The sequence below is a fragment of the Sinocyclocheilus grahami genome, unplaced genomic scaffold, assembly GCF_001515645.1.
Source record: "Sinocyclocheilus grahami isolate Dianchi unplaced genomic scaffold, SAMN03320097.WGS_v1.1 scaffold516.1, whole genome shotgun sequence".
Classification (NCBI taxonomy): Eukaryota; Metazoa; Chordata; class Actinopteri; order Cypriniformes; family Cyprinidae; genus Sinocyclocheilus; species Sinocyclocheilus grahami.
The window spans coordinates 284,107-310,270 of record NW_015505695.1 but is presented as its reverse complement, the minus strand read 5'-3'; the positions used below and the strand labels follow the sequence as shown (position 1 = coordinate 310,270).

Genomic DNA, 26,164 nt, shown 5'->3' with positions numbered 1-26,164 from the left:
GCCTTCTGAAATACAAAATGTGCTGTGATTGGTTAGCTGGGCCAGTGTGTGCTGTGCTCGGTTCGCTGGGCCAGTGTGTGCTGTGATTGGTTAGCTGGGCCAGTGTGTGTTGTGATTGGTTAGCTGGGCCAGTGTGTGCTGTGATTGGTTAGCTGGGCCAGTGTGTGTTGTGATTGGCAGCAATCGGCGCCTGGTCGGGAAATGTCTCTAAACACAAAAAAGGAAAACACTCTAAGTTTGTCTGCCTTGTGAAAGCTAGCGTGTCTCCGACATAGTGATAACACTCGTTGCCTTCTCTAGTGCAGCTCAACCAGGTCTCGTCCCATTCGTTGATATTTGTGATATCACAAATCCCAGAAAATATGCGTTGTAGTCCAAACGAGTCGTTAGTTGTAGTTTTTGTAAAGTGATTTCTGTCAAATAAAATATCTCCTTTTGAAGTGGACTTTGAGCTTTGTAACTTTGCAGATCTTTTTTATGCTCAAACAGCAACATTACACACTAACTAAAGTTGGAAAAGTGAAAAAGCATAATAGCACTCCTTTAAGAATATCTGATGTTATACTAGACATGTCTTCAAAGACTTGGGTGTTTAGCAAAATATGTTATATAGTTTTAACATAAAATATATATATTAAAAAAAAAGTGATTTTATGCTTAAAAATTAACCTTAATTTATTACGTTCTCTGAAAAGAATGTTTTAGTAATATTTTATGCTGTTTTGCTGCAAGTTTATTTTAAACAAGACTGTATATATCTGCGAAGCCTTTACTGGTGTGTTTAGCAAAATGTGCATGCACATGTGGAAAGCATACAGTGTATATCATCAGGCAAACGCATGAATGATGAATATTTTATAAGAAGTGTTTTTCCCTCCGTTTTCAAGATCTAATGTTACCCCACTCACAGCAATAACCCAGAATATGGAAACAGAGTATTTTTTGAGATGAAAGATGGTAGTAGATAGCAACATCTGCATGAAAGATGACTCATAAAGTCCCAACGGTTTAAGTTGTATTTTATCATTGATCAATTTAAGACCTTAATTTAAGCTTTAATTTAAATCCGGGATGACTTAATAAGTATAATAACAAGGGAACTAGATTCTCTTAGCAACACCAATTTGCAAAGCAAAGTATTTGTTGTCTTGAATACAGTTAGGTCACATGAGGACACACGTCTATGTAAAACTGAAGCACAGCTTTTCTGTGCTTAGCATGCAAAATCAGCCATCAGTGGCTACAAAGATCACAGGAAACATTAAAAGGAATGGTTCACCAAATGTATTTATTTAGTTTGTTCGTTCGTTCATCACCATGTTGTTCTAAGCCTATATGCTGATATTTTTTCTTTTCTTTTTCTTTTTTTTTTCACTACACTTTTCCACACAGTGAAAGTTGCCATGTCTGTCAAGCTTCAAAAAAAAAAAAAAAGCCATAAAAATAGACATTATTATTTATGTGCTGTACTGCATTAAACTATTAAACGGTTATCAAAAAATACAAATATTTTAAATTATATATATATATATAATGAAGAGTTCAGATATAAAAGCCTCTAAGTACGTCTGACGTTTTTCTTTAAATTTAGCATTTCTTTCTGGATACTATGTATAGGTTTCTATATAAGTACTGGTACTTCTGAATGGGTTGAGGCTATGGTTGAGATATATATATATATATATATATATATATATATATATATATATATATATATATACAGAGTTTTATTGTTGAGTGTGGCAAACATGGTCACTATAGTATATAAAAAAAAAATGTTTTCTGTCCCAGCAAAAAAAAAAAAAAAAAGCATACAGCATGGTCTGGAATGGCATTTGGTTGAGTGAATAATGCCAAAGTATTTCATTTTTTGGTGAACACATGGAGATCTCTGAAGCTCCAAGTCTATCGCCTTTCCAAAATATCTGTGTTCATTGTAGCCAACTAGATAGCAAAACCTGTCCTTTTAGACTCAATGCTTGGACAAATCATGGCGATTCCTGGCTGTAGCACACATTCATCTCTTTTGATTGTGCTCCACAAAGGCATGGTGATGTGTGCTGAAAGGCTTCAGTCAGTGGCTGTCTTTTAGTGTCAAATGAAAAGAAGAGCAACCAGAGAAGCCACAGCATGGAAGAGCAGCGAGTGAATAAATCCGGCTCTGCAGGACAGCATTCATGACTCCATCCCAACAGATCAGTCCACTTCATGTAGAGGTTATCCAACATGCTGGTGATCATCTCCCTCTGCTCTTGTACCTCATTTTCTTTCTGCTTGCTGCTCTTTGAATATATGGTGCCACTGATGTGGCTCTTTCAGCCTTCTCACTGTATCTTTCTGTACATTCCAACTGTGAAGCTTTCAAAAAAACGTTTGTTTCTTTCAGAGGATTATTTTGGTCGCCCTTTGTCTTGCTGTTTCTTTTGCTTAATATCAAACCCAGTCTCATTGGAAAAACAGGCAATCTACCTACTCCAAAAATGTACCTATACATGCAATTCATTGCCATTTTTAGCTGAAAGAACCACTAGTGACAAAAAAAACTAAGAATTTGTATTCTTTTTCACACAAATTATGATTATATGGGCAGATTATAGATTAACAAAGAATTATGTTCATGTGCTTAGCACATGATCTGCAAACTAATACATTATGATATTTGCATCACATATACAGCTCCATATGTATGGCTTTTCTGATGTAGTAAACTTGCTTGGTAGCGCACCTGGTACATTGCACTTAGGATACAAACCACTCTGATACGAGTCCTGTGAAACACAAATCATGGTAAAAGTGCTCAAATTACATTTTTTTATTTTATTTCACATTTGCTTTTGTAAACACTGTCAGTTAGGTAAACTAGAAATGCTTTTAGTACCACGCACTGGGTATTTAACTTTGAAAGTGTCGTGAAACATGAAAGAAGCAACGTTAATATCATTTTTGCAGAGATTTCGCCACAGATTTTCCCAGAGAGCTCGGGCTGTTAATATCTCTCCGTTCGGCTTTCCAATTATTTAATTAGTTGTATATTACTTCACAGTTATCTTTAAATATGCCTATTGTGAAGACACAATGCAATAATATCAAATTAAAATATCTGAATGTCTTTAAAACTGGTGTATTGTTTTATCAAACATCACCTTTTGACAGAAAAAAAAACATTCCTATATTGTGTTCAATGGTGAAATGTTACATTGATGAAAAAAATGAATGAATGAATATTTAGTTTAAGGAAATGCATACATAGACACTATTTATATTTGTGTAAAACACTTATTTCAAGCCTTCTGATTAAAGATGATAATAACTACATGAGGACAACATGAAGATAAATTGAATCCGCTGTAGCTAGTGTACGCAACCATAAACTGCAATTTTAACACAAATCAAGTATATATTTTTACTGTTTGCTTAAACTTAAACAATACTTTTGCTTTACAAACAAAGAAAAAAAGTATCCAATGAAAGGAATGTGGGAGTGATTTTCACAGTGAAGACAGGACAAAGGAAAAAGTCTTCCATTATTAGGTGGAATTGTGGTTTGTGTAGCTTTGCACGCAATAATTAGCATTGTCACATTCCATCGCTATCCACAAACCAGCGCGGCGTCTTTTGAGTCCTCCTTCACCCTCCCTCCATTCCCTGGCTGAAATTAGAATAGTAACACACATTGAGAAGTTGCTTGTGTGGAAAAGTAACAGAAGAAATGTGGTGAGGTAATCCCCTTTGTGCCTCATTCATTTAAGAGATGTCCGGCTACATTTGGTGCTTTCAGACAGACTTTTTCCTCCCTTTCTCTGCCTATTAGCATGCTAGTGCATAAAAGCCACAAACTGGCTTTTTCGTGGCTGTATTTTTTTTGTCCTTGACTTTTTAACATATTCTCTGGGGTTTGCATTTGAGAGCTCTCTGCATTCATTAAAAACCAGCAGTAATAGCAGAAGTGTTTCTTTCAGTGTCCCAAGCTATGTTAGTATGGGAAATTATGAGTTATTTTAATTATTTGACCTTTAACCATTAGCCTAAAACAATGCACAATGTAATTTTTTAGCGTTTGCAGTATACACTGCCATTCATTGGGGTATGTAAGATTTTTAATGTTTATGAAAGAAGTCTCTTATTTTCATCAAGGGTGCATTTACAGAATGTGACCAAAAATATAGTAAAAATGAGTGCTGGCAATTGATTAATCGTGATTAATCGCATCCAAAATAAAAGTTTTTGTTTACCTAATATGTGTATGTGTACTGTGTATATTTATTATTTATATATAAATACACACACACACACATACAGTATATATTTTGAAAATATTTACATGTATATATATATATATTTATTATATAAACATAAAATTTTTCTTAAATACATACATGCATGTGTTTGTATTTATATATACATAATAAATATACACAGTATATGAAACATATGTTATGTAAACAAAAACTTTTATTTTGGATGCGATAAATCGCGATTAATCATTTGACGGCACTAGTAAAAATCATTAATATTATCACAATTTCAAGCATAAAATTATATTTGAATATATTTCAAAATGTAACTTATTCCTGTGATCAAAGCTGAATTTTCAGCATCATTACTCCAGTCTTCAGTGCCGCGTGATCCTTCAGAAATCATTCTGATATGTTTATTTCCTGCTAAATAAACATTTCTGATTATTATCCATATTAAATGTAATTTTGTTAGAATGTAGAAATTACTGTCACCTGTCATAAGTTGAATGCATACTTATGTTATGCAAGCTGAATAATAGTATTCATTTCTCAAATAGATAAATGTTCATGTATAGAATTTATTTTTAATATACACAGATTTGCTCTTTTTAAGAAAAAAAAAACACACACACAAACACTCTTGTCATGACCATATACAATCAGTAATCTCAGTAACTTTCATATGATTTATGCAAGAATGCCAGAAAACACATTTTTAATTGGAGAAAAATAAAACAGAAATACCGTCGCTCATGAATAACCTGAAGTTCAGGCCATTTAGACATTTTAGAAGTTCACAGCTCAAATATTTCACATTTTAAATAAGAGGTCAAGTGCTTCAATGATCTCTTCTAATTGACTTTATGCCACAAGTACTGTCGATAGAGCTTAACTCATATTAAACCCTGAACATCCATTTAAAAAAGTACAGAATGGGTTTCCAGATGATCCACTCGTCTTGAATGTGTCCTAGTTGCTAGTTATTATAAGCTTCCCTTATTGCATCTGTCCAAGATATTTGGAATGTCCTGTATCGTATTGAAAATCAATGCTTTCTGCTGCATTAATAAAACCCAATCTGCCCCAATACCAATGCATCTGATGTGCAATTACTGTTCTTACATTGACTCCATGTGTTTTTGCAGTAAGACATCATGTTAAAAAAATATGTTAAGGTTATACAAAATCGGAGCAATGATTTCTGCTGAATCGTTTATACCTTATTTCCCGTCTGTTAGAGTCCCTTGTATCTGAAGACTGGCGCCTGTTGTCCAGAATAAGACATTGCTCTGACACATGGGCACACAGTGCTGAGATCATGCCATCAGATAAGTGTAGAGATAGTGCAGGCGGTACGGCCCTGGGCGCAGATTGGAAGAACCGCTATGTAATCTTCTAATCCCATTAATTATTACACACAGTCATTATGGGGAGCGACGTAATCCCCCCACAAGACCCAATCCGTTCAGAGACACAATAACGCTGGAACGCCAGCCTTTCCTTCTTTTCTTTTTGTGATCTTGTGCTAAAACAAATAATAGACTGTTATTCTGAGGTGTTCCACTTCTCTGAAGCTGTTTCTTAGATGTTTAGTTCAAGAATCAACATCTTAGGACTGGAAAACAGCTCTGTTTTTGTTAGTCTGACCTTTTAGGAACCGCAGAAGGCCAATAAAGATCAATGAACTAATGTACATAGCCTGAGGGCAACATAACCATAAATTGTAGCAGTTGTAGTGAGTGTACTTAAAAATAAAGAACCGTTTTGATGGGAGATGTAACATTTAGGTGTTTGTGTGTGTGTGTGTGTGTGTGTGTGTGTGTGTGTATGTGTGTGCGTGCGTGCGTGTGTGTGTGTGTGTGTGTTTGTTTTGACTGGCCATTTCACCAACAATAATCTGAGTATACTAACATTTTAAAGGCATTTCTGATGTGTTTTTGACTGTAATTACTTTGATGAAATGAATATTTGAAATGAATGGCTTCTTGAATTAAAAAAAGTAGGTTGAGTAAATAGTTTATTATAAACACTGCAACATTCAATTATAAAAAAAGAAGCCAGTTTTAATGTCATGCCGACTTTAATGGCATAGTTCACCTAAAAATGAAAATGTTGTCATAATATTTCGCTGTAATATTCATTCTAAACCAGTACGACCAAAATAGAAGATATTTTGAAAAATGTCTGTGTTATGTATGGATGGATGGATGGATTTATTTAGATCCAATTGACTTTCAAAATATATTCTTTCTTTGGTGTTCTGCAGAAGAAATATGTTCATACAGATTAGAAATGGCATGAGGTTGAGTTAAATAATGACAGAAGTTTTTTTTTATTTTTTAATTTTTTTTTTTTTTTATGTGCATGAACAAAAATCATATTGGCAAATACTGGGAAAATCTATAAAGCTTAAATGATGATGTTACAGATGGTTTAATCTTCTCTCCAGAGCCTGATTAATTTAAAACTTTATGGTCCAGCTTTATGTGAAGGCTGTTTTTATTTACTCTCAGATTAAAGTCAGCTCTTTAAAAAAAAAAAAAAAAAAAAGCTTTGTTACACGGGGGAAGGGCTATTTGAAATAGCGATGCAAAATTTAATAAAAGAAGCAAAATTTTGCTAAAAATAACCAGCTTGTATTTTATAGATTGTTTCCTACTGTCTTCCTCTCTTGCTTCTGGTAAACTGTATTAATTATGTGCCAGACACACAAAAGTGCAGTGGGGACTTCGGTTTGATTCCTGCAGAATCTTCAGTCTGTGCAGAATTCTCTCTTGATGTTTTTTTCCCCTCCTGTTCCTTAAATTGCATTTTCCAATTTGTAAATAGACCAGATGTCTGCAAGTGAATCTGTCTGACTCTCTGGAGATGGAGAAGCCGACTGTCTGGAGAGCTCAGGTGATTTGTTCTCATTGTGGACATCGCTGCCATTAATTGAGACAGAGGACTGCGTGTCTGGCTAGCCTATAACTCCAAACCCTAATGAGAATTTAATATTTTGTCCAAATCCCATTCTGCCTTGCTGATCCACACAGTCCTGAGCTTTGTGCAGGGTGAGGCAACCTTCAGTGTGTGTAGTGCAATTTGTTGGAGCATGTATACAGATAATGAGCTGTTGGTTGAAACATTAAATCCTAGTGATAGTGCTTGTATATGTCTGTTTGACCTCATTTTCTATATTGCCAAATGGAATAGATACAGTATTGTTCTTAATCTATAGCATTCACAATGACATATAAAAACTAATATGCACTATGCTATACAAATAACGGTGTATAGCAAATTGCACTAATGCATAGACTGAAGAGAAAAAAAAAATGTGTGACCAACCATTTGGATTTTTCTAAAACATCCCCTCCTCCTTAAGATCCCCGGCAACCTCTTGGTGTCATCAGGATAACAATGCCTGTATTTGTGAGGATAACATGCCTCGAATACAGATACAAGATGCCATAATCCATTTTTAATGTCTTTAGCATGTTCCCTATATTTTATGTTCAGCTTATGAACGTCAATGCTGGGTGACTGCTTTGCTTCCCCTCGCATTCAAAAATAGTTTTTAGCCCCCTCTGAAATGACTGTTTCATAATATTTTCAATCATTTTTGTGGTTATGTCAGTTTGCGGCCATTACTTAAAAGCATTTCCATTTGCATCAGTCTTACAAAATGCAATTTCCCTGCAAAAACAGGGACAAGGGACGAGGTGCATGGAAGAAAGAGTGTTTAGCTCAAAGGGAAGTTTGGGTGCAAGGAGGCTGTGGTGGGGGTAAAACACTCTGAAGTCCATTCATGGTCCAGTGAATCAATGGAATTCCTTCTTTCTTATGTCTGGAGCACCCAGAGCAACCCTGAGCAACACATTCCCAAATGTCCACTGTCTCCCGGCTAAGTGTGTGATTTGTCATTTGGGACGAACCCCGGAGTTCTTTGCCATCGGGAATGTAGACTAAGCACAGCGTCCTCTGCTTTTGGGCCTTTGTGGGAGAGAATGTTTACGTTGGGTTTGAAGCTGGCTTGAAAACCTTTACTTAACTTAATATCCTTTTTACAGAAATTACAGACATCTGTTGAACTGTGACTAATTTTCACTTGGCCCGAGCTTGTTCCAAAGTTACAACAGAGTCCTGATATCTAATTATAAGCAGAGGCATCGTTTATGCTGTCGTTGCGGTGTAGAAATTAAGTCCCCAATGCGATTCCTGCAGGGATTCTTGGCTTACCGATCAGAAATGTTAATCTGCCTGATATTTTCACAAGAACACCGCGGAGGAAAATGTCAGGAGAAACAGTAAATTATTAAGGGGAACCATTCAACTTAACCTGTCATTTTCTTCTCAAAGAAAATTAGACTGAAATTAGAGAGCACTTTGTGCTCCTGCTGCCCCCATTAGAACTATTTACACCCATTTTTAACCCTTGTATTACTTTTCATCTGGCAAGTGTTTCTCGGTTGAAGCCGTTTTTCTTAGGCAAACCACAAATCTAGGGTTGCCCTTGTAGTAATATAATCTTTATCCCACAGGTCAAAAGCCCTGGAGCAGTCAGGCCTATTAAAATTCTAGGTGAAATAGAGGCATTCCACCTTTGGGGAGCAGTGTTCATCTAACAGATTGATAAATTAAGCTGTCAGGCAATGCTTATGTCAGGAATCTGCCTGACAAATGCAACCGTGAGGTTTTCACTTGCCAACATCCGTAAAAACCACCCACCCAAAAACTGATAACAGGAAATTACACCTTTCTGGCTTTCGTTTTCCACATCGAGATAAACTCTGCCATGCATTTAAAGCCTTGAATCTATTCCCGAAACCCAGACTGGTATTTTGGACTAATCCTCTCACTAGGACTTCTAATCCTCGGTTTAAACTTTAACAGTCACTAATTAACCACCAAGTGTTAGATCCTGAGACCAACTTTGTGCCAGGATTAAATTTGCCAGACAGGAACTGAGCTGTCTACAAATACCAACGTGTCGTTGGGCTTTTTTGGCCAAATTACTTTCCTGACACGCATATTAAAGGCCAATACTTCCCCTCACCTCACTGAAGATACATCTTAGCAACCTTCTCCATTATCTAGCCGACTGATGGACCACAACAGGATGAAAACAATCCTGCATACCCATGGGCTCCCGAAGCACCCATATGGCGTTAAATTCCAATTGCGTTTGGGCCTGTCAGAGTAGATTACCTTAGTATTTTAAGCTGATTCACTCTCATCCCTGCTCTACCTACAGATTGTCTTGGCGTACCAATTTTCAGCTCAATTGCTCAGGCTACTTGCATAATAAGAAAGCAGCGGCCACACTGTACACATCTGCAGGTGTCTACTGCAGACCTAGTTGGCTAAAAATCTGCGGGTTCATCTCCCCAAGGCCAGAGTGAGTCAAAGAAAAATATCTGCTGTCATTTACAATGGATCAAACTCAACGGTCTGCACTTCCACCGCTAGTCCCAAGCTTACATATTGAACTGTCTTCCTCTTTTTCAGTCAAAGAGGGCTTTGCATGAGAAAATTCCTGACTGATCAGAAACAATGGTGATCAGCAGGGGTAAAGTGAATGTGGGCCAGCGTTCGAGCTTAGTGGTCTCAGGCAGAAACCCACCATCCTCCCCCTCACAACACCCGCTTTTCTCAGTCTTTAACCCCCCCCAACCGCTGCCCCTCCTAACTCAAACCCTAATAGCTGGGAAGACTGTTTGACAAAGGGAACAAACAGGCATGTAATACCGCCCATTCCTTGCATATGACACGGGGGACAGGAATGTGAAGGGGCTGGAGGTGGAGGGGAGGGGGGGACATCAGGAAAAGGCAAGGAGCAAAGAGCCGACTGCCAGAGCCCACTGTCAGATTAGAGCCATTAGCATGACTGCGGAATGACAGGGAGCTCCATTCACACAATGAACACCATTTATCCCCTGCCTTTCTGTAGAATATTAGACTGGCCGTCCACCATCACACACCCTACTGTAGACGGGACCAAACTTCCCAGCTGTTCAGAGACATTCATTAAAAAAACTGAAGCACCATTCTGGGGGATTTAGAGGGACTATTGGATTGTTGAACAGCTTGATATTTCATTGAGGCCTGTCCATCCTCACCGCTAGTTAATCCTTGACTAATTGGAGAGCTGTGAGACATTGGAGATGATATGGTCTGTGAGCTACAACCCGATGCTTTCCTCTCACCCGTCTTAAAAAAAAGAGTCTTCGCTCCCCCAGCCTGGTCGACTGGTTAGGCTGGTCTGTTTTGATGGTTTTTGATGGGTTTTTGGCAATTTCTTGGCAGGCCAATTGGCAAAACTAGTTGAATAATAATTTAGCCAGCTTGTGAGTGGACCTAGATTGATAACCAGCTTGGTCAGATTAAAAGACCAGCCAAACCATCTGAAAACAAGATTGGCAAGCTGGGACACCAATGAAAATGCGCTGATGTAAGCTAAATTTCTGCATCTAATGGGAATTTGTTAAATGCATATGTAATATTTCTATAATTGCACCAGTGACTCTAGTGTTAAAGAGGCCCTTTACACCACATGGAGAATGTTGGAGCTTATCATTATTGTTAACTTTCATGCTTTCGCATAGTATGCAATACTTTTTTTTGACACAGAGACATCAAAGTTTGGCATTTGACTTGCTAATAAATCTGTGTAAGTGCAAACACATTGCCCAGTGTCCTCAAATAATAACACCCCTGTCAAGGCCCATCTATTCCAAATACAGACACTCTTGTTTCCCAGTAAGGCATGCATGATAATGATTGAACTCTACAAAATATAGACACACACACTCATGCATATATACAGTAAGAGACAATTTCCTTGGCTTTTAAGGTATTGTTAAGGTAAAGCAAAGAAAAGCTCCCAGAAAGAGACACTTTTCTCATGGGTGTCCACAGTGGCTCTAAGACCACCCAAAGTTCAGGCTTTACTTCGTCCATGCTGTTGTCTACAAGGGCAGTCCATTTACCTCTCCCACCCCTCCTTCATCCTTCAGGCCCTCCCTCTTTGTTTTTCAACCACATGCTCAGCAGTCATCAGTCTTCCTCCCTGCATTTCTGTCAAATTAGCCCCTCATGATGGCCCACTTCAGAAGCTAACTCCCCCTGATGACTTACCCCCCCCTCCCTGTTCCCATCAGATATTTGTCTGAAGCATTGTGTTCTTTCTGATTTAATTTCAACTTTGTGACTGAATGGGTGGAAGAGACAAAAATATTTACCGGTTTAGTTCTGTGGATCTCAGGGGATGCAAACCTTCATGTTTAAGAAAACAAAATCACCATAAATATCATAAAGAATAGTTAAAATAACCCATGTTCTATAATATGATAACTTTTCATACCAGCTTATGTTCATACAATCATACAATATCATATAATAGCATTATATGATGGAAACAAAAAAGTAAGTTATTACTCACAGAGAGTCTTCCCATTTACTTGGCTATTAAACTGTAACTGGATCAAGTCATTGAGTTGATCTCGAGAACCTGTCTGGTTCATGACCAAATCATTCAGACTACTTATTAAATATTGAATCAACTGATTTATTTAAAAGATTTGTTTCAAAAGAACAGTTCTCACATAAACTCGCCAATCAGAGCTCGAGTGAATGCCAAGGTTTTTAGTGCATGATATCTTACATTTCTGTCTGTTCCTGACACAAGCAATCATATGGTTTTAGAAAATGTATGAATCACTTATATGATTTAAAAAAAAATTAAAGCCCAGGTCCTTCCTAAGCTGCCAGGATATTGTCCATAAATCCTCCCTTTGTATTCTATTGAAGAAAGAAAGTTAAAGTTACAGGACAACAGTCCATTTAAGCAGGGTTGTCCAGTCCTGTTCCCGAAGGCCACCTTCCAGCAGAGTTTTGCTCTAATCCTAATTAAACACACATGATCCAGCTAATCAAAGTCTCCGGCGGGTTCCTTGAAGATCAACTCTGTAGGAAAAGTGCCTTCAGGAGCAGGATTGAACATCCCTGACTTTAAGGAAGACACAGATTTCATAATGCATTTTGAATAACATCATTACAGCTGTTTAGGTCCAAAATGTTGACTGGTAAAATTCAGTGGCTGAAAAATGTTTTGTGTTCATGACTTGCAAATGTAAAGATGCGGTCACAGGATAGACTATTGACTACATGGTCAACTCCGACTTGCGTCCATTTTCCAATACTATGCTGTGAATTATTCCTAAATCCCAAGATGGGATTCACTCTAGAGCTAGGTCACAGAACCAAACCCTATCCAAGGAATTCCCTCGAGAGTGACTAGAACTTTTTACGTCCTCAAAATCTCTCAAACATCCCTTTGTCTCGAAGATAATCGGATTGTTAAGAGAGGGCCTGTGGAAACAGAACTGCTATTTTTTCCACCGCACGCTAATGGCTTCAATATAAAATTACTGCCTTGAGGTTTAGAGTCTCGGAGTATTATTCATGTATTCCGCCCCTCTACAGATGGTCCCTGCTCTAGTCACTGCATATGTACAACTTGTGTTGCTACCTTTGAAATTCGCCTCAGAGAATTAAGGAGCATTTTCAGTGAAGTGGATATAATCTTATACTGGCTGGATTGGTCACAGAGGGCTAAAGGGGATGACTGGTGATAATGTAGACCCAGATGTGATGTGGATTCCTGGGAATGCTCTGATTGGTCTGGAAAGGTTGTAGCAGCATCACACAGCTCAGCTGTTAACAAGAGACAATTATAGCAACCTGTTTGAAAAGCTAGGGGGAATGTTACATATTAAACTAATTGCTTGTTGTTATACATTTAACCCATAGCAACTTTATTACTTAATTACTACATTTAGATGGGATGGGAACATGTCACGCTAAATGCTTTTCATAGGTAAGAAAATGGTAGAAATCTAGTGATCTGAAGCTGTCGAGAGCTGGTTTACATTACTAGACCACCCTGACTGAACACACGTTGAGTGAAAACAACAGCACCTACCCTGTCAAAGCCATTGAGACCAGGGTTTTTAAAAACAAAGTATATCCCATGTTTTTCAACAGCCTTCACCATTAACGCCATGGACTGTTAACGCTGCACAGTATATTACTCATAGATTTATTGTTATAATACAGCGGTGGATTTCGCTCGTGCGACGCTTTGAAATTGTTTTGTTAAAGATCACTGACTGGCTTTTTCCTGTCCCATTTGCTCAGCTCGGTCTATCTCTACAGTTTGCCGAAACATATGGTCAAGAGGAGAAATATTTTACAGACAAAACACAGCGTGAGTAAAGTGCCGCCTTTTTTGTTCATGAAAGGGGGAACTGGACAGACTCTGCTAGCGCTCTGTTTCTGTACATCCATGACGCAGTACATACTCAAAGGAGATTGATGATTTATTGGCACTCGTGAGAGTACAATCCATTTAGCTGGTCTATAGCAGTGGTCTTCTATAGGCCAGAATCACCCTCACTCCGATTCATGCACCTCTGTCGAGGATTTATGGGGCTTTTTTTTATATTGGACTTTTGATTAGGATCTGAGGCATGAGATGAATTTGCATGCATGCACAGACGGAGCAAAGCTGCTCCTTGAAAAGATGCCAGCCAGGCACTTTCTACACAGGACAAGCACTGTGACTAATTTATGATGATGGTTTTGCCTGTTTGAAGACCCTGCCCCCCAAACCCTGGTCTTCTAGACAAGATGCATTAATAAAAGCACAATTTGGGGTAGCCCAATAATATAAAAAAATTGATTTTGTAGTTAAAGTGAGCACATCTTTAAAACCTAAAAAAAATTGGGGGAATATAGCAGTTAAAATGTTGTCTTTGTTAAACAGCAATGTTGGGATGGTTACTTTGGAAATGCAATAGGCTACAGATTACAAGTTACCCTACTGTAGTGTAACTATTTCAATTACTTTATTAAAGTAATGTAACTGATGACATTTGATTACTTTTCTAAATTTCTACTGAATGTTTTCAATCATTTTCAAACATTTAAAGCAGACAGGGTTAACTTTACAGAAGTACTCCACACTGACTACTGTCAGACTTTCCAAAATCCTTCATCACTTGAATTAAGATTATATTCATTTAATTTTAAAGCACAGCCACAAAAAAAATCAGACTTTAACACCTGTTTTTACTTCGAGATCATTCTGTGGTTAAATACAGATTAAATGCATAACAAGAAACCGTTTAATAGCTATCATACTGTTTTTTAAATCAAATATTTGCATAGTTCTGACAGAAAACACTGGCATCTAACAATGCCTTGGGGGAAAAACAGTTAATCTTAAAAAAAAAACTATATACATAAACCCAAATAGGAAATAAAACAGTTATCGAATAAGTGTCCTGTTCTGTGTCCTAAATTCCTGAAACATTGGTGTCTCATATTTTAGAGCAGTCGATGCAATTTGGGAAAGAAATCAATCATATCTGTATGTTGGTGAAAATATATATTAAAAAAAAAATTATATATATATATATATATATATATATATATAACTGTAAACTGCAATTTAATTACATGTTTTCTCAGTAACTGTAACAGATTACATTTGTTTTGTAATTAAATTACGTAATTCCGTTACATGTAACTAGTTACTCCCCAACACTGTTAAACACTGTAGTGTAACATGCATAAAGAAACAACAAATGTGGTAATAATTGCTTTATAACATGGTAATAATACATTGCACAAATAAGATTCTTAGTAATTATATTATAAATAACTTGTATAAATGGACCAGATGTCATGATTCATTTAGATTTTGCTGCCCAGTTAACCAGAATGTATTTAAAATCTTCAGAATCAGAATCAGAATGAGCTTTATTGCCAGGTATGTTTACACATACAAGGAATTTGTTTTAGTGACAGAAGCTCCACAGTGCGACAGAATGACAGTGACAAGACACAGATAATAAAAAGAATAATATACATGTATACAAAATAGACAATTTAGTATGTACAGGTATGTTAGGTGCAAATTTGAAATGTAAATAAGTATGTGTGTTAAATAAATAAATGTATTTTGCTCACTCTGGATGAGTGCAGTTCTTGGAGAGTAGGGAGGGGTGTACCAATGATTCGCTCAGCAGTCCGGACTATCCGACATCTTGCATGTTCATATTGATTTCACAGGTCAGGTGTTGTATAGAGCACCCTATGTTTAAAAATGATGTGTGATCACTGCAAAAGCAGCTGCATTAGACCACACGTCTTTGTTTCAAGGCATTGTATTCAAATTAAATAATTATGGCTGTACATGCTTTCAAACGCCCACAGCATGCTTCCAGATTAAGAACCACTTGTCAGCTGCGTCAGACGGCGCATTAGCTGCCGGTCCAGACGACATTAGGTGTTTCCTGCAACTGATCTCCACTTTTTCTGTAGGTAGAGGCCTTCCATGCAACTTGACCCCCGTTCCCCTCCCCACGCTGCTTCCAATTGCCGAGCACATAGTCCACATTCCAGACGAGTCATGGAGGGGTGCTCCAACCCAGCTTTGACAGATCAGCAGTTAGTGATGATAGTGGTGGTAGCCTGGGATTCGCTTGCTCGCCTTTCATGTGACCCGGCGGCTTGACGTTTGTCAACTGACCCCTGAAACCGCGTCTTTCATTGTGCTGGCCTTTTAATGGCCTCAGATTAGGGAGCAGACAGCCGGCAACTCAGGGGAGCCAATAGCGCAGCCTAATCTTTTTTATTTTGTATGACCAGCTGGATTTGTTGAAAGTGTGAAAAGAGTTTACCTGATGCCTCTGGGGTCGTAGACTTGGTCAGAATCGCACATGATGTTTTCAGCGCCTTGAGTGACATGTAGGATTCAGATTTAAAGTGGGGTTAAAGAATAAGCAGCCAAGGTCAAGGCAAATGTTTTCGTATGTTTCATTTAAATTGCATCAATATAGAAAAACAGAACTCCGGAAGGCTGAGAAGGACTTTTTTCTTTCAGCAGTAAGTGTACTTCGTCTGACAGCTAAATTGCACCTCTTCATTGACTTCTGCAATTATCAGCTTTTATTACAAATAGTATTCTGAAGTTTCTCTTTTTGTACCAGGAGTTTGGAAGGCATCATTTGCTAGGCCTGCTTATGATATGACAGCACTCTGAAGGGGTATGGATATGTAAAGTGAGGTCTTGCTGACCATTTTGAAATCACAGATGTTGGGATTTTTTGGGCTAGTCTCTTCCTTCTTTTTTTCACATTCTTGTATTCAAGTGCAATGCAAATGCAATCATACACACTAAATCCATCAATCAACACTTTATTAATGCAGATGATGTAACTGATCACTTTTTTGAATTTCACAATAATGAGGCAAACGGTGTTAACTTTACATAAAGCATTATTGGTTTTAGTGTGTTGTTTTAGGACTTAATATTCCAGCGAGGCTAATGAGAGGTGGGGGAAAAAAGTGAACCTCATAAAAGTTGCTAAGAAAAGAGCCAGTTCATAACCAACCACAAAATCAAGAGAGATAAATTAGAAATGATGTTTTGCATAAAGAACATAAATCCCATCTTTTGATGTCAGTGTGATATGATTACCTTGATGATAAATATTAAATAATGTTAAGTAAAATTGTAAATAATTCATCAAGTCAGTACTGGTTTTTGAATTTAATTTATGCTGGTTTATTTATTCTTAAATTAAAATTGTGTTCAAATTACTGTAATTTTTTATTTTCTTTATAGAAAATGTATTTTTTTATAATGAAAACAATCTAAAAATGATTCATTTACATGTTAAGGCTTGTTTTTTGATAATTTTTCAAAATAATAATCTTTTTCTTGTAGAACTGAAATATTTTATTTAGTTTTTCACTTGTTTATTGTTTATAAACCACTGCAAAATAAAATAATTAAATTAAATTAAATTAAGTTAAGTTAAGTTAAGTTAAGTTAAGTTAAGTTGTTAAGTTAAGTTAAGTTAAGTTAAGTTAAATTAAATTAAATTAAATTAAACCTCTATAACCCAGATGTTCCTTTTGTGAGATTCACCCTCCTAACAAAGCAATTTGAATAACTTTCCCATTCGTTTCATTCAATGCTAGTGTGATCAAAATGGCTTAAGTGACACTTTTGTTTAGCTTCTCCACATCTCCGGCTGACGCTGTTCCTTTGGCACCGGTAGCTTAGATGAAATCACTCGTAAGGAAGAACGCTGAGATATGTCTTTTGTCACTTCAACAACATTCTGTCCTACAAAAAAGGGGAGAAAGAAAGAAAAAAAAACGTACAATAGAGGTGTTGCTAGGTTGCAAATTCTCTCCGAAAAGCAACCTTCTTTTGTTTTTTCGCTTCTTTGGAGAATGTCTTTGAGATCTTCCACTGTGCGGATGGCCATGCACTTTCTTTGGGGAAGGGTGGGGAAGTGAAAGGGGAGGGTTCCGGGGTTGTTAGTAGCCGGGGATGAGGGTCCGTGAGCTGTCAGTGTGCCCATTTGGCCTGAGGGTGAGGAAGGCCTCCTGCAGGCACAACTCTATGGAGGAATGCACCTCCTGAGGAGAAGCTGTCTAAGCGCTGAGCTCGCGGCTCACGGATGGAATGTCAGGTCAAACGCATCACACTCTGGACTCCTCCTCTCCTCTAACAAGTCTTCTCCTATCTCCTGCATTCATGTTTCCCCACACAGTTCATTTCATCTCACTGTTTTGGTCTAGCAATGAAGTATGCAGCACCAGTCTGTTAATGTGTGGTTTGCAGTTACTCATTTTTTGATCAGCATTCTTGTTTATTTCCTAACAGAAGAGTAAAACTCCATTGGATTGATAATTGATTCTGCATTGCTGAGTAATGAATAGAACAAGATGTTTCCCCAAAGTAACAGCAGGGTGAATTTTCAAAAAAAGCTAAATAAAAGGATAGTGTTTTCACAGCAGGCTATTTCAATAATTACATTCTGCAGTAAAATAAAATAAAATGAAATGAAATTAATTACATTTATTAGACTTAAAAATGTGGAGGGGTCAGTTGAGAGGTTATTGAAGGAGGGATTATTAGGTTATATTTGTTTCTACACTTCAGAAAATGATATTCTTTATAGTATTTTTTAACAATTAAAAGAAAATCTAAAAATTATTTATTTACATGTTAAGGCTTGTTTTTTTATATAATTTCTAGAATCATCTAGAATGCAAGTGTATTTTTTTTCTCGTGGAACTGACAGATGTTCTTTTGTTTTTCACTTGTTTGTTTATAAACCCCTGTAAAATAAAATAAAATAAAATTAATAAATAAAATAATTAGAATTAAAGTAAAAATGTGGAGAGGTCAATTGAGAGGTTATTGAAGGAGGGATTATTTGGTTATATTTGTTTCTACACTTCAGAAAATGATATTCTTTATAGTAAAATATTTTTTTATAATTAAAAAAATCTACAAATAATTTATTCACATGTTAAGGCTTGTTTTTTGATCATTTCTAGAATCATTTTGAATATTTTTTTCCCACTTGTTTATTTGTACAAGCAGTAAAGTGATTGTTGTGGTTGACTGAGGGTAAAGTGATTATTTCATACTTACTTCCAAATTCTGTGCTTTATATTTTTGGTGCCATCCAGTATACTTGCTTGTCCATAAGTGCAAAATCTCTGTGTTTTATCTAAATACTTTACAGCTTTGAAGATTTTTTTTAAACCTCTCCAGCCTTGGAGGAGGAAGAATGTTTATGTTTAGATGGAGAACACAAACTGCTGACTTTTTGACCCAAGATTTACAGATATTCTATTAGGGGCTGTAAATTATTGCATACACGAACATGTTCCAGACCTTCAATTACACCTCTAAACACACACGTTTGTGAATTGTGGGGACTTTCCATAGACTTCTATTACTTTTATACGGACCAAACGATATTTTCTATCCCCTAACCCTAAACCTACCTCTTACAGAAAACCTGTCTGCATTGTTACACTTTCAGATAAACATCATTTACTATTTTTAAGATTTTTTTTCCCCTCGTGGGGACTACAGGACGATCGTTGTGGGGACATTTGGTCCTTACAATGTAGCATAAACAAGTATACACACACACACTAACCCTAAAAGAAAACATTTAGCATTTTTAAAGTAATAAATAAATATTTTAATAGTAATAAAATTAAAATAAATAAAATAAATAAAATAAATAAAATAAATAAAATAAATAAAATAAATAAAATAAATAAATAAAATAATATAAAAGTTGTGGTGACAAAATCTGGTTGCAAGGGTGTTCTTGGTGATTGTTAGGTTGTTGAAACATAGGTTGCCAGGGTATTCAGGGTGGTTGCTGATTGGTCTTAAATTCCCGAAACTCAAGTTTTAGTCTGTGTATTTGGCTGTATATGACTTTTTTTATTCGTCTGTTTTATTGTCCACCAAGTTGATTGTTTAAAGTAACAGTACATAATTTGTGGTATTACTTATGTCAATTTACACAAAAAGCTTCCGTATATATCAGGTCTTAAGAACATTGCAAGTTCCCACAAGTGCACAGATACTTTGGCAAAATCTCCATCAAAAATCTCAAAGCCTATTTCATCACAATCACGTAAGGAAAGAGCGTGTGTAAGCTGGCAGTTTAGCGCAATCAGAACTCAAAGGGGAGCCCAGAGGTGAGCTTTTGAAGTGGTTTTGTTTCTTGCGGGCTCTAGTTTGTCAGGTCCCCGGGGGCCGATGGAGATGAGGATGGAGAAGGCGGCGCTCGGCAGCCAACGGAGCTTAAATCACTCTCCATTTCACACACAGGAACACATGGGAAGGAGTAATATTATGCGTAACCCTGGCAACCGGTCCAAGTCATCAGTTTCAATTCTGGCAGCGGTAGGCACGGTCCAGTGGCGCTGTAAGAAAGGACCCTAATCTGGAAGGAGGGCATGGGCGGTTATTACATTTCCTTTCCCACTTGATGCTTGGAATGGGGAGGTTCAAGGGGTTACGCGGCCACGGAAGCAGGGGATATCGTAAAAAAAAAGCCTCCTGGGGCTTGTATTTTGGGCCGCTGATGGATTTCCGAAAGGTGTTGTTGCTGACAAAGTACTTACATTTCCACCCTTCTGCTTTCTTCACAGTTCCTCCGAAGGAACCGCAGGTGACGTGTCGATCAAACACCTATCCCAAAGGCTTCTACTGCAGTTGGCACCTTCAGCATCCCACCTACATCCCTACGGACTTCGAAGTCGATGTCCAGTAAGTTTACTTGTCTGCTTTTCTCTTCATTTGCAACTTCATCTGTCAAGTCTCGCTTCCCGCTCTTCCTTCTATTCTCCTCTCGCTCCGTCTGTCATGTCATGCCCTCTCGTGTTCGGCGGAGGCTTTGAGACACACTGAGCTCATCTGAATCAGTGATCTGTGCGGTCAGACGCTGTCTGCTGAGAGCTGATTAGGCCTGTCTGACTCTGAGTGCTGGAACTCAAGGCAGTATAAGTGGACTCTCCGTCGAAAGCCCCTGCGGAGCAACCCTGCACACACTAGAGCTCCATCTCTCCTTCTCTCTATCCCTCATCTGTTCACATCTGTCTGGACAACCGTAGAGTGGCTTTATCCTCATCAGTCACCAAATGGAAGCGCACTAGTACTTACAAACACTAACACGATCACACTGAATGCTGCATGTTAAATAGCTAAAGACGTTACTTCAATAAATAAATGGAAATTTGGAGCACATGAAATGGGATATTGTAATATATGAACTAATATAATATACATATACATATAACTAATCATATTAGTAGGATTTCTGAAGGATCATGTGACACTGAAGACTGGAGTAATGATACTGAAAATGTAATTGCATTTTTAAAAGCATTTTGATGTTAGTGTTTTTACTGTATTTTTGATCAAATTAATGCAACATAAGAGATTGAAGTGACAAATGTCTTAAAGATACCAAACTTGCGATTGAACGGTAAGATACTTGAATACATGTTCAGCACAATATATATTCAATCAAAATGGTTAATTGTCCTCGTATTTTATAACAGTAAGACTTTATAATCACGTGTAGAAGAATATGCATTTTTTTTAGCTAAAAAATTAATCACTCACAGCACACAATATTAGCAGGCAATGTCACAGCATGCATTTGTAAATTAGTTTTTAATGGATAATTTGTTAGTTTTTAATAGAAATTACAAATAACCATTGCCCCAAAGGAACTAATTAGTTGACTACTATTATATATATATATACATTTGACTTTAATAAAATAGCATTGACTTCGACTGACCTCTATTCTTAACAACTTTAGAAGAATTAATAATCCATTAAGTTTTGTACATTGTGCAGTTTAGGTCATTACACATAATTATACAAGAGCACAATGTCAGGACTAGACATTATCTACATGACAAGTGATTTATGTATGAAAATGTGCCGCAAGGTGCTTGAAATATAACCCCAATAAAGCTTCATCAAAACCTAATAAATGATTTTGCAGTGCGCGCGCAGAGCTGATATCAGGAGGTTTAAAGGTCAGCTACAAGGCCTCGGCCCAGATGTACCCTAGAGGCGAGTAAATGGCAGCCCCTAATTTAGCATATCTGCTGTTCTCATGCCACTGGCACCACTGCAGAACATCAGAATAGATTAGTAATGTTTGCCTCTTCCAGAAATTAAGTACATGTATTCCATACAACAATAACCAGTGCTGGGTAGATTACTTACTAATTGTAATGACTAAATGTGATCCGTTACTTATTACACATTACATGACAAACATTGTAGTTAGTAATGTAATCCATTACATTTAACATTTTGGGTAATATGATTAGACTACTTTTAGATTACTTTTGACTTAAATCATTTATCACATTGATTTAAATTGGATAATCTTGTACCATATTGATATAAAAATACAAAGAGAAAGAAAACATGGTAACACTTTAGTATAGGGATCAATTCTCACTATTAACTAGTTGCTTATTAGCATGCCTATTATTAACATATTGTCTGTTTATTAGTACGTATAAAGCACATATTCTGCATGACCATATCCTACATCCCTAATCTTATCCAATACCTAAACTTAACAACTACCTTACTAACTATTAATAAGCAGCAAATTAGGTCAATTTTGGTAAAAAAAACACTTAAAATAAAGTGTGACCGAAAACATATTCCATTCTTTGTTATTAACATCATGAAGTGCATTAAACAGTATGTCAAAGTTTCCCAAACTGGGGTTTGTAAAGGAACTCCAGGAGGTTTGTGAGTTTAATGAAAAGCTAATAATCAATTAAATCATGAAAATGTCAAATTAAAATAAGCCGTTTTAAACTAGCATTGGTCAAAATAAAACATTTACTAAAAAAATTTCATTTGTTTACCTGCATGTGCATATGACCATTAACCAAAACTCGAAAACGCAAAGACTTTCTGAATATACATAAGTGGTAGCTATTTTAGAAAGGAACATTTAAAACATGAAAAAATAAGAATCAATTCTGCATAATGTATTGCTATTGTGTGAATATGTAGTCATGTAATCAATTGTGGTCTGATTACGAGTATGTTAAAATGTAATATAATCTAATTACAAGCACTTATTTTTTGGAATCTGATTACTAAATCCAAATTACATGTAATCAGTTACTACCCAGCTCTGACAATAACTTAGTGTCACCGTATACGGACTTCATCCAATAATTTAAAATCTGTGGTCTTTTACTTTTTCATGGCATTGAAAATAGAGAATTAATTTTTAGATTAAATATTCTGTTAAAAAATAACTAATGTCATGATGCTTCAGAAGATAAAGTTTTAGATCTTTTTTCTTCATTTTTCTTCAGACACAACCAGAGGCCCTTAGAGGTGACGAGGGATGAAGTTCATAAGAACAGATGCCATGTGAAGTTTCCAGAACTTTTCTCCAGCTTTCCTTACCGGGTTAACGTCACGGCAGTGAACTCGCTGGGTCGAGCTTCCAGCGCCATCAGCTTCGAGGAGTCTTCAATAGGTACAGTGTTTATACTACACACACAAAATAACATTAGAAAGTGCTTTCACTCATAAATTGCTATTAAATTATACAAATAATTACAAAAAAAACTAGTGCTGTCAAACGATTAATCGCGATTAATCGCATCCAAAATAAAAGTTTTTGTTTACATAATATGTGTATGTGTACTTATTTTGTATATATAAATACAATCACATGCATGTATGTATTTAAGAAAAATGTGTTATGTTTATATATTAAATATATGTATATATAATATAAAATATAAGAATATAAATATATAAATGTATATACATGTAAATATTTTCAATATATATACTGTATGTGTGTGTATTTATATACACATAATAGATATGCACAGTACACACACATACTGTATATTATGTAAACAAAAACTTTTATTTTGGATGCGATTAATCGCGATTAATCATTTGAAATTCAAGTAATTTTGAAATTTTGAAGTAGCAAAACTGAGTAGTATTTTCTTGTGAAACATACTGCAATAATTGATATATATGGCTTCATTGCAGACACAGAAAATATAATTTACAAGTCATTTTGATGTGAACACATTGAATTTCTTGAAAATAAGCCTCGTTCCCAGAGTCATTCTGAAAGTCCTATTCATTATTAACCTTGTATGATATACTGGGGTTGAGCAAATAGACCTTGCAAAAACATCTAGTTCAAATTTGCCAGACACTCTTGTAACTTATAATCATCTCCTTTTTTTTGAAAGAACAAAACCCATGCTGGCAAACAGAAGTGAAGAAAATATCTCCAATATATTGTCTGGTTGATGGTGCTGGTGTTGTTGAAGTGGCTTCTGGCAACTAAATAGAATGCTTACATGCATGGCTACATGTGTGCTTGATAGTAATAAAAATGCTAATGCAGTCTGGATCACTGGATTGACAACAAAAATATGTTCCCTCTGGTTCTAGTGTATATTTTACAGAAAATGGATTCCTTTTAAAATGCATTTTCATATGTAACAGCTATTTGATTTCATTTGAAAAAAAAGCAACTTATGATTAGCATATATTTTAGTGACAAGTAGGGAACATATCGATGAAAGTACATCAAAGAAGTAAATTGCCTTATAATGGATCTAAAGCATGCAGACTATTACATTTTGACCACAACTTCAAGATACATGGGAACTAAATATAATAAATTAAAATAATATATATTTTTTTCAGCTACACTGCAAAAATAATTTTCTTTAACAGATTTTTTTTTATTATTATTATTAAATATTAGTGCTGTCAAATGATTAATCGTGATTTCAAAATAAAAGTTTTGGTTTACACGATATACAATATGTATGTGTACTGTGTATATTTATTATGTATATATAAACGCACACACACATGCATATATATATTTCAGAAACATTTTATTTTTATATACTAAATATATTTATTTATAATATAAATTATATGAATTTAAATATAGACATGTAAATATTTTCAAAATATATACTCCATGTGTGTGTATTTATATATACATAATAAATATAAACAGAACACACACATATATTATGCAAACAAAAACTTTTATATTGGATGCGATTAATCACAATTAATCGTTTGACAGCACTAATAAATATATTGAAATGCATGACATTTATTTTTCTTACCTCTTTTTTCCCCTTGGTTTAAGCAGAAATCTAACCAAATTTAGAGAGGTTTATGCTTAAAACAAGGTCAAAACTATTTTCCAATGTGGTATAAAAATAGTTTGCTTTTAAAGTGAGCAATGTATCTTGTCTACAGAATGTTTAGATATTTATTTGAGAAACAAAGCCAAAATACTGACTAGAATTGATTTATTATTATTTTTTTTTTTGAAGTGCAGCCCTTCCTCTCAGCATGCCCAGACATAAAAATTATCATCCGAATAGCCGACATTTAAACAACATCAACAGTGTTTGAAAGTCGTAAAGAGTGTTTCGCTCAAGCCAGGTCAAGGCCTGAGCTATAAATCCTGAAGCCACTATGTGTCTGCTATGAATAGTAAAGGGAACGGGGCTCAGAAACATCTCTTTGTCCTCGTGTGTATGTGTTTGTGTGCGAGTGAAGCTAAAACCGCAGAGCAAACAGAATGATTCTTGGACACCGCAGCTCGAGAAGAAGAGAAAGGCCACTCTGTTGCTCTCTGCTTATTTCCCATAAACCTTAGCTCCAAAAGGCTTTCCTAATATTCAGGAGACGCGGCTGCTCAAAAGACATTGCGAGAAATGTCACAGTGTGGCTTCTTTAGGAGACGTGTGTGTTATGTCAAACTGATTTTCTGCTCAGAGGGACGAGCTGCGGATCATAAAGAGGAGATCTCAGCACTATTCATCATTCATCTCTTTTTCCATTATAGTATTTCGCTAGTGGCATTTGTCATGAGTGATTCTTACTACGTAGCCACTAAAACTGTGTTCTTTTTGTACTGAGCCTTGTCACAACTCGTATACCATTAGCATCTCAACTATAGAGGTATGTTCACACTTCCTAGCTATGCTAAAGCAATAGTTTACCCAAAAATATCTCATGACTATTATGACATTACTAAAACTGTATGGCTTACTTTTTTTTTCTGAGAAAATCTAAATGAGAAATTTAGAAGAATGTTCAAGCTGCTCTATTCCATATAGTGAAAGCAAGTTTCAAATGAAAGCAAGCTTCAAGCTTTAAAAACACAAAGTACCTTAAAGATGACCCAAAAGTCTTTCCAATCCCAAAAACCATTGTTTTTCCATGCACTTGTCAAATCCTAACTTTTCAGATTTTGGACTATTTTACTTCAATAACATGTCTTCTTGCAGATTCATTGAAACAAAACATCCAAAATACACATTTAAATATGCATTTTATGATACTTTATCTATTTGCATCTGTAGATTTCAATTGCAATACATATTTTCTTAATTTTTTCTTAGCAAGAATTAGCAAGAAATCTCTACTTCAGTAGCACTTACATTCACAACAATTTACAGTTTTAGTTTCACTC

At 36.1% G+C, this 26,164-nt stretch overlaps 1 protein-coding gene across 1 annotated transcript in view; it reads left to right on the top strand.

The window, feature by feature from the left end:
• Positions 1 to 26,164, top strand: part of LOC107554853 (ciliary neurotrophic factor receptor subunit alpha-like) — a 186,033-nt gene that overhangs the window by 120,295 nt on the left and 39,574 nt on the right. The window contains exons 4-5 of the mRNA XM_016237493.1: positions 20,274 to 20,391; positions 22,992 to 23,158. Of these exons, the coding sequence (XP_016092979.1) occupies positions 20,274 to 20,391; positions 22,992 to 23,158 (285 nt within the window). The remainder of the gene's footprint in view (positions 1 to 20,273; positions 20,392 to 22,991; positions 23,159 to 26,164) is intronic.